The sequence below is a fragment of the Zalophus californianus genome, chromosome 16 (genome assembly GCF_009762305.2).
Source record: "Zalophus californianus isolate mZalCal1 chromosome 16, mZalCal1.pri.v2, whole genome shotgun sequence".
NCBI lineage: Eukaryota > Metazoa > Chordata > Mammalia > Carnivora > Otariidae > Zalophus > Zalophus californianus.
Window position 1 is genome coordinate 35,767,881 of NC_045610.1, and position 9,179 is coordinate 35,777,059.

Genomic DNA, 9,179 nt, shown 5'->3' on the forward strand with positions numbered 1-9,179 from the left:
ACATATAACATGTGATTCTGTCCCAGATCCTTTTGTTACAAGGACATTATTGGGATCACTGGTGAAACGTGAATGGGAGGTGTGGGTTAGATGGTAGTAATGTTCGTGTTAATTTCCTGACTTTGATCATGGCATTGTGGTTATCCAGGAGAATGTCCTTCTTCATAGGAATCACACACTGAAGTGTTTGGGAGATGGTGGCTACTTACTCCCAGATGAGTCAGGGAAATAGTTTTTTTTGTACTATATCAGGGACCATTCTATAAATTTGAGATTGCTTCAAATTAAATAAAATCAATTATCACGTATGTGAAGAAACTGGACTAATGCCTGAAATCTAAGAGAAAAACAGATCATAGAAAATACAACCTCACAGGAGATCCAGATAGTGGAGTTACCAGACGCAGTTTGTTTGTTGTTGTTGTTGTTGTTTTTCAGTTCTGAGCTCACATCAATGTAGAAACCTTCACAGTTACAAAGGTCAGTAGTAAAACCTTTCATCATTGCTCAGAACTGATTAGCCTTTTATATACACACATTCCCCCACAATTCTCATTCAACCATCAGCAAGTCCTCAGTTATCCACTGTCATCTTTACAAACACACTCACACCCCACAGACATAAGCCTTATTGTTTTAAATTCCTTTATATATTTGCTTCTCAGAACTCCAGAGATCATGCATTCGGTAGACTGGAAGGTCTTCTGATGCTCAAATTTGGCTATTTTCATAAGACACATTTTTAAAATAAGATTATACTGTGTAACAAAATGGATAAAAAGCTGTAGGGTTTCATAAAAGAATTGGGATTAATGAACAATAAAGAATCAAATGGAATCTTAGAATGGAAAAAATACAATAACTAAAATTAAGAATTTATTACACAGATCTAAAGGCATTGTAGATGGAGCAAAAGAGAGAATTGGTGAGCTGGAAGAGAGTTCAGTAGGAAATACCTAGACTGAAGCACAGACAGAAAATAAAAAGATGGAGAACACAGAAAATAACACTAATGTTATATACAACACAATAAAAGTTCTAACATATGTTTCTGGAGTACCCAAAAAGGAGAAGAGAGAGATAATGGGGTAGAAATAATATTACTGGCCAAAATATACTAGCTAAAAATACTCTATACTTGACATAAGAATCAAACTAAATAAGGTAATTACAAAGAAACCATACTCAAGCACATTTGTAGCTAACTTGCTAAAAATTAAAAACAGAGATAAATCTTAAGAGGCACATTACTTCAAGGAAACAACCCTAAGACTGACAAATTGAAGAGATGAAACATACACAATCTAAATGTGTTTTGAATATAGTTTGAACAGATGGGATTAACAGCATATGAGACATTGCAGAAGAAGAGATCAGTAGACTTGGAGCCATACGATGACATATCAGTGGAATGTTTCTGAAAGGAAGCACAGAGAGAGAAGAAAAGAAGCACATGGAAAACATAAGAGAACCAGTGACTTATGAGAGGCTATCAAGTGCTCTAACATACTTATAGTGGAAGTCCTGAAAGAGAGGGGAAAATGGAAAAATAGTGACCCCAAATTTTCCAAATCTGACAAAAACTAGAAACAAAGATCCAAGAATCTCAGCACTCACCACAAAATGATAGTGAGGTCCATTATAATCAAGTTGCTGAAAGTCTGTGATAATGAGAAAATCTTAAAAGAAACAAGAGCAGACAAAGGACATTACATACAGAGAGATAAAATTATCACAGCCTTATTGTCAGAGACGACACAAGCCAGAAGACAGTAGACTATAAGTTTTTAAGTTGTGAGTAAAAAAGCTACTATCAACTTAATTTCTAAGCTTAGTGAAAATATCTTAAAAAGGAAGGTGAAATAAAAACTTTTCCACACACATACAAAAGTGAAGGAATTTATCATTAGTCAGCCTGCACTATAACAAAGTTTTATAGGCAGAAGGAACAGGATGCCAGATGGAAATTTGGATCTACACAAAGGAATAAATAGAATCTGAAATGGAAAATATGTGGTTAAATATAAAATATATTTTTCACACTTAAAAATTTGTTTAATAGACAATTGACTATTTAAAAAAAGAATAAAATGTATTGTAGGGTTTATAACATGTAGAAATGAAATGTATAACAACGACACAAAGTGTTAGAGGGGAAAATGGGACTATACTATTTTAAGTTTCTAACTTTTATACAACATGATATAACGTTATTTGAAGGAAAACTGTTATAAGTTAAAGATCCATATTATAAACCTTAGATCAAGTGTTGGCAAAATTTTCCTGTAAAGGGCCAAATAGTGAATATCTTAGATGTCAGAGGCCATACAATCTCTGTTGCAACTAATCAACTCTACAGTTGTCATATAAAAGCAGCCATAGACTATATGTAAATGAGTGAGCAGAGTTGTGTTCCAATAAAACTTTATTTGTGGACTCTGAAGTCTGAATTTCAAACAATTTTCATATATCATAAAATATTATTCTTCTTTTGAATTTTTCAACCTTTGAAAAATGTAAAAACTATTCTTAACAAACTGCCCAGGCAGAAGAACCCCAGATAATTTATGTAGATACTCTGTTCTTAAGGTGATCATAACTCTCCACTCTTTACATGTGGGCTAGGCATGGTGACTTCCCTCCAAACAGTACAATATGGAAAGGGATGAAAGGGTAATGTTAGAGAATCCTGACAAATACTACCTCAGCCAGATGATCAAGACGCATCTAAACAATGATAAGTCATGTTGATAGTATGTACTCTTGATGTGATGTGATTAAATGACACTTCAGGGGTGCCTGGGTGGCTCAGTTGGCTAAGCAACTGCCTTCGGCTCAAGTCATGATCCTAGAGTCCTAGGATCGAGTCCCACATCAGGCTCCCTGCTCAGCAGGGAGCCTGCTTCTCCCTCTGACCTTCCCTCCTCTTGTGCTCTCTCTCTCATTCTCTCTCTCTCTCTCAAATAAATAAATACAATCTTTTTAAAAAAATAAATAAAATGACACTTCACCTGTGTGGTCTTCCTTAAAAAAACCACAACCCTAGTCAAAGCATGAGAAAAACATCAGACAAATCCAAATAAAAGAATATTATACAAAATATCTGACCAGTACTCTTCAATATTGTCCAAGTTATAAAAAAAATGAATGAATGAAAAAGAAAAAAGAGAAAGAATGAAGAGAAAAAAGAAAAAGGAAAGTCTGAGAAATTGTCACCGCCCAGAGGAGCCTGAGAAAACATGATGATTAAATGTAGTGTGGCATCCGGGATTGGATTCTGGACTGACAAAAAGACATTAGGTAAAAACTAAGGAAATCTCCCAAGTAATCACTGATGGATGAGTGGGTAAACAAAATGTGGAATATACATACAATGGGATATTAATCTAGCTTAAAAAGGAAGGAAATTCTGACACAGCTACAACATGGATGAACCTGGAGGACATTAGGCTAAGTGAAATAAACTGGTCATGAAAAGATAGATACTATGTGGTTCCACTTATATAAGCTATCTAGAGTAGTCAAATTCATACACATAGAAAATAAAATGGTGATTGCTAGGGAATGGAAGAGGGAAAAATGGAGAGATGTTTAATGGGTATAGAGTTTCAGTTTTGCAAGATGAAAAGACTTCTGGAGATTTGTTGCACAATGATGTGAATATACTTAGCACTACTGAACTGAACACTTAAAAATGGCCAACATGGTAAATTTTCTTATGTGTATTTTATTACAATTTTTTTAGGTTTTATTATTTATTTATTTTAGAGAGAGAAAGAGAGAGTGTACAAGCAGGGGGAGGAGCAGAGGGAGAAGGAGAGAGAGAATCCCAAGTAGACTCTGCACTGAGTGTGGAGCCCTATGTGGGGCTCAATCCCACAACTCAGAGATCACGACCTGAGCAAAAATCAAGAGTCAGACACTTAACCAACTGAACCACCCAGGCGCCCCTTATTTTATCACAGTTTTTAAAAACTAAGAAAATCTGAATAAAGCATGGACCTTAGTTAATAATAATGCATCAGTATTGTTCATTAATTGTAACAAATGGACCATACTATAACATAAGATGCTACTAATAGAGGAGACTGAGCACAGGATATATGGAAACTCCATACTTTCTTCACAATTTTCTAAACATCTAAAACTGTTCTAAAAAATAAAGTTTGTTATTAAAAAGAATTATTCCACGGGCCATAAAAAACAGTCCATGGATCATATGCTCCCTTTGCCCTAAAACAACCACTAAAAATATTTAAAAGCAATATAGATATTAAGGCATTTGTAAAGATCAAAAGAATATTTTTAAATAATCAATTAATTTTTAAAAAGGCAAGAAAAGAAGAGAAAAGAAATAAAGAATACATGGGACTCAAAACAAATAACAATGGATGGAACTGGAGGGGATTATGCTAAGTGAAATAAGTCGTCAGAGAAAGACAATTATCATATGCTCTCATTCCTATGTGGAATTTAAGAAACAAAACAGAGGATCATAGGGGAAGGGAGGGAAAAATAAAATAAGATGAACTCAGAGAGGGAGACAAACCATAAGAAATTCTTAACTATAGGAAACAAACAGAGGGTTACTGGAGGGGAGGTGGGTGGGGAGATGGGCTAACTGGGTGATGGGCATTAAGGGGGTCATGTGATGTAATGAGCACTGGGTGTTATTTGCAGCTGATGAATCACTGAACTCTACATCTGAAACTAATAATACATTATATATTAATTAATTGAATTTAAATAAAATTTTTAAAAAAGAAAAAATATAACAACATGGTAGATTTAGACCCAACTGATCATTACATCACGGTAAATGATCTAAATACTCCAAGACAGATTATCAGATTGGATCTTTAAAAATCAAGCCCCAACTATATGCTATTTTTAAGACATAAGACTGACATCTAATATTTCCACAAAAATGATGGAAATGAGAAAACAATGAAATCACATATTTGAAGCACTGCAAAATAACTGGCAAACAATTGAAAATATCTTTAAAAGATAAAGATGATTCTCATCTGGCATGTGAGAAGCTTGGAAGTCATAATCCCATCCAAAAAACAACTAAAAAGCTGAACAAACTGAAAAAATCAACAGTTCGTCTCAGATCCATGACGGGGCAAACTCCTGTTCCAATACTGGATAGACAGATAGGCCGATACTGAGAATCACAACCTACCGGAGCAGAAATCTATGCAGGGACCAGTGCCAAGGTGGGAAAACCTGAGCTATAACTGATGAATTTCAAGAGGCTCAGTGTGGAAAGCCTGAAAAGTTAAAAATTTCAGAGGGATCCAGGTATAGAGGAACCTATATACAGGAAACTTCTGTGAATTTTACTTCCAAGAGCTCCAAAAAGGTTCAATCAGAGAAAAATCCCCTAATGTTTCCACGAAGGAGAAGAAAGAAACCATTGTGAAATATCTTGTGTACATTAAAAGAATAATAAAGGAATATGATGAAAAACTCTATGCCCACAAATCTGACAACCTAGATGAAATGGACCAATTTCTTGAAAGACACAATTTGCCAAAACTCACACAAGGAAAAATAGACAATTTGAATGGGCGTATAATTCATAACCTTCCCAAACAGAAAGCACCAGGCCCAGATGGGGTCCCTGGTGAATTCTACCAAGAATTTACAGAAGAAATTATACCCGTTCTCTACAATCTCTTCCAGAAGATAGAAGCAGATGGATTATTTTCTATCTCATTCCATGAGGCCAGCTAAATTATCCTAATAGCAAAACCAAAGACAGTACAAGTAAAGAAATCTAGAGACCAACACCTCTCATGTACACAGATGCAAAAATTCTCAACAAAATAAATCCAATAATAAATCAAATCAAATCAAATCAAAATCAAATCCAATAATATATAAAAAGAATTATGTATCGCAACCAAGTGGGATTTATCCCAAGTATGCAAGGCTGGTTGAACATTTGAAAATCAATTAATGTAATCCATAATATCAATGAGCTAAAGAATAAAAATCACATAATCAATAGATGCAGAAAAAACATTTGACAAAATCCAACCCATTTGTGATAAATACTCTCAGCAAACTAGAAATAGAGGGAAACTTCTTCCCTTAGCAATTATAGAAAAGTTAAAGGAAAAAAAAGAACTTAAACCAATATGAGTGATATACACACACATATATATACACATATGTATCAGTGATACATACAAATTCATATAGGTAGATAACATATATATATCAATGTGGCCAATAACTTCAGGTTCATGTGCATGGAAAAATTACCAAAATTGACCTTATACTAGGTCACAAAGAAAGTCTTGGAAAATGTCAAAGAATGGAAATCATACAGAGTATGATCTCAGACAACCATGGAATTGGGTTAGAAATCAGTAGCAAAAGGATAACTTGAAAATCTCCAAATGTTTCAACATTAAGCAATACACTTCTAAATAACCTGTTACTCAAAGAAAAAATTATGCTTGATATCAGAAAATATTTTAAATAAATTATAATGAAGTATATTAAAACTTTGGGATGTAGCTAAAACAGTTCTTAGAGGGAAGTTTATGGACATACATACACACATTAGAAAAGAAGAAAGTCTGAGAAGTCATTTAAAATAACAAAATAGACACCGGGCCTCCTGGGGGAACATGAGGGACACCACAAATTCCGTTTGGAGGCATCTTTGAGCTCGCCGAGTAGACACCATGAGCAAAGCTCACCCTCTTGAGTTGAAAAAATTTATGGACAAGAAATTATCATTGAAATTAAATGGTGGCAGACATGTCCAAGGAATATTGTGGGGGTTCGATCCATTTATGAATCTTGTGATAGACGAATGTGTGGAGATGGCAACTAGTGGGCAACAGAGCAATACTGGAATGGTGGTAACATGAGGAAATAGTATCATCATGTTAGAAGCCTTGGAGCAAGTATAAACAATGGGTGTGTTCATCAGAAGAAATCAACTGCTTCCACATGTCCCCTCCATAGTACCTGTTTTACCACAATATTAAAATCAGGTCATGTGCATTTTCATATTGAACTTTTTTGTTAAATAAACTTTTATAATAGCCAAAAAATAAATAAAATAAAATAACAAAATAAACCCCCTAACAAAACAAACCTAATAAAATAGAAGGGAGAAACAATAAAGACCAAGAATGATCATGAAAGAAATAAAGGGCACCAATTACCAACATTAAGAGTAAGAGGTCATCACTATAAATCTTACAGACAATTAAAATATTATGAGGATATTTTAATCACTGTATGCCAATAAGCTTGAAAATTTTGATGAAATGGGCAAATTAATTGAAAAACATGACTTACCAATCTTACAGAAGACAACATAAAGAATAGTCCTGTATCTATTAGTGATATTTGTCAGTAATTAAACATTTTCCTACAATGAAAATTGTAAGTCCAGCTGGCTTCACTGGTGAATTTTTCCAAACACTAAAGAAAGAAATTACACCAGTTTTACACAAACTCTTACAGGGGAGAGAGAAGAGAGAGGGAGAGAGAGAGAGAGAGAGAGAACTGCCTAACTTTTTGGATGAGGGTGACATAATATTGATATTAAAACCCAACTAGGACATTACCAAAAGAATAACTACAGAATAATATCTGTTAAAACATGGATATAAATTCCAAACAAAATAATAGGAATCAAATCCAGTGTTATATAAAAGATGATAATACATCATGACAAATTTGAGTTCATTACAGGAATGTGAGGTTGCCTCTACATTTGATAACGCATTATGTAATTTACCTGCATTAAAAGTATAAAGGAGTAAAGTCATATTTCAATAGATGCGAAAAAACATTCAACATAAAAATTCAACATTTATTCATGATAAAAATTTCATAGCAAACTAGGAATAGAAGGGAATTTTCTTAATCTGATGATATCAAACAAAAAAAGCTATAACAAATATCACACTTAATGGTAAGGTATTAGAAGCTATCTTTTTGAGACTGGAACAAATGAGGATGTCCACCACCACCACTTCTACTTAATTTTATGGGAAGTCCTAGCCATTGCAATAAGGCAAGAAAAATAAATGAGATGTAAGATTTGAAAAGGAAAAAAAGAAACCTGTGATCATTTGTTGATGGCATGATGATGTATGTTGAGAATCTTTAAAAATCTATAGGTATGCTAGAAGCAAGAATAAATTTAGCAAGGTTACTAGAAGCAAGAGCAATACACAAAAACCAATTGTATTTTTATAATTTGACAATAAGCAATTAGAAAATGAAAAAAGATTTCATTGACAATAGCATTTTTTAGATTAAAAAAACCCTAAGTATTTAGGAATAAAATCTGGCAAAATATGTTTATAATTCTACAGAGTATTATGGAGAGAAAAAGAGACTATTTATTTATTTATTATTTTACGTAGGCTCCACACCCAGTGTGGAGCCCAACATGGGGCTTGAACTCACAACCTTGAGATCGAGACCTGAGCTGAGATCAAGAGTTGGATGCTTAATGGACTGAGCCACCCAGGAACCCCAGAAAAGAGACTTTAAAAAAAAAAAGAAATAGGGATATACTATGTTCATAAATTGGTAGTGTCAATATTGTAAAGTGGTCAGTTCTTCCCCCAGTTGTCCAACAGATTCAATTCAACCTTAATAAAACCTCATACACTGCTGGTAACAATTAAAAATGGTGAGACCTCTTTGGAAAACAGTTGGTTGGAAATAGTTGGTCAGTTTCCACAAAGGATAAATATAATGTTACTATGTGATCCAGCAATTCCAATCCTAGGTATATGCCCAAGAGAAATTAAAACATGTCCACACGGGGATGCCTCGGTAGCTCAGATGGTTAAGCATCTGTCTTCAGCTCAGGTCATGATCCCAGGGTCCTGGGATTGAGTCCTGCATCAGGCTCCTTGCTCAGTGGGGAGTCTGCTTCTCCCTCTGCCTGCTCTGCCTGCCACTCTCCCTGCTTGTGCTCTCTCTCTCTCTGACAAATAAATAAATAAATAAAATCTTAAAAATAAAACTACGTCCACGCAAAAACTTGCACATGAATGTTCATAGTGTCATTATTCATAAAAGCTCAAATATGGAAACAGCCCAAATGACCATCAACTAATGAATAGATAAATAAAATGTGGTACATCTGTACAATGAAATATTATTCAGCCATTAAAAAAGAATGA

The 9,179-nt window shown here is 34.2% G+C and overlaps 1 protein-coding gene and 2 non-coding genes across 3 annotated transcripts; 1 reads left to right on the forward strand and 2 right to left on the reverse strand.

Annotated features, from left to right (window-relative positions):
* Positions 1 to 441: 441 nt before the first annotated feature.
* On the reverse strand, positions 442 to 509 carry LOC113908379. The gene has a single exon (XR_003515453.1). It is a non-coding gene; the product is annotated as a small nucleolar RNA U2-30 (small nucleolar RNA).
* Positions 510 to 659: 150 nt separating this feature from the next.
* Positions 660 to 739, reverse strand: LOC113908380. The gene has a single exon (XR_003515454.1). It is a non-coding gene; the product is annotated as a small nucleolar RNA U2-19 (small nucleolar RNA).
* A 5,965-nt stretch (positions 740 to 6,704) lies between these two features.
* On the forward strand, positions 6,705 to 6,893 carry LOC113908242 (small nuclear ribonucleoprotein G-like). The gene has a single exon (XM_035724795.1). The coding sequence runs from the start codon at positions 6,705 to 6,707 to the stop codon at positions 6,891 to 6,893; it is 189 nt and encodes a 62-aa protein (XP_035580688.1).
* Positions 6,894 to 9,179: the final 2,286 nt, after the last annotated feature.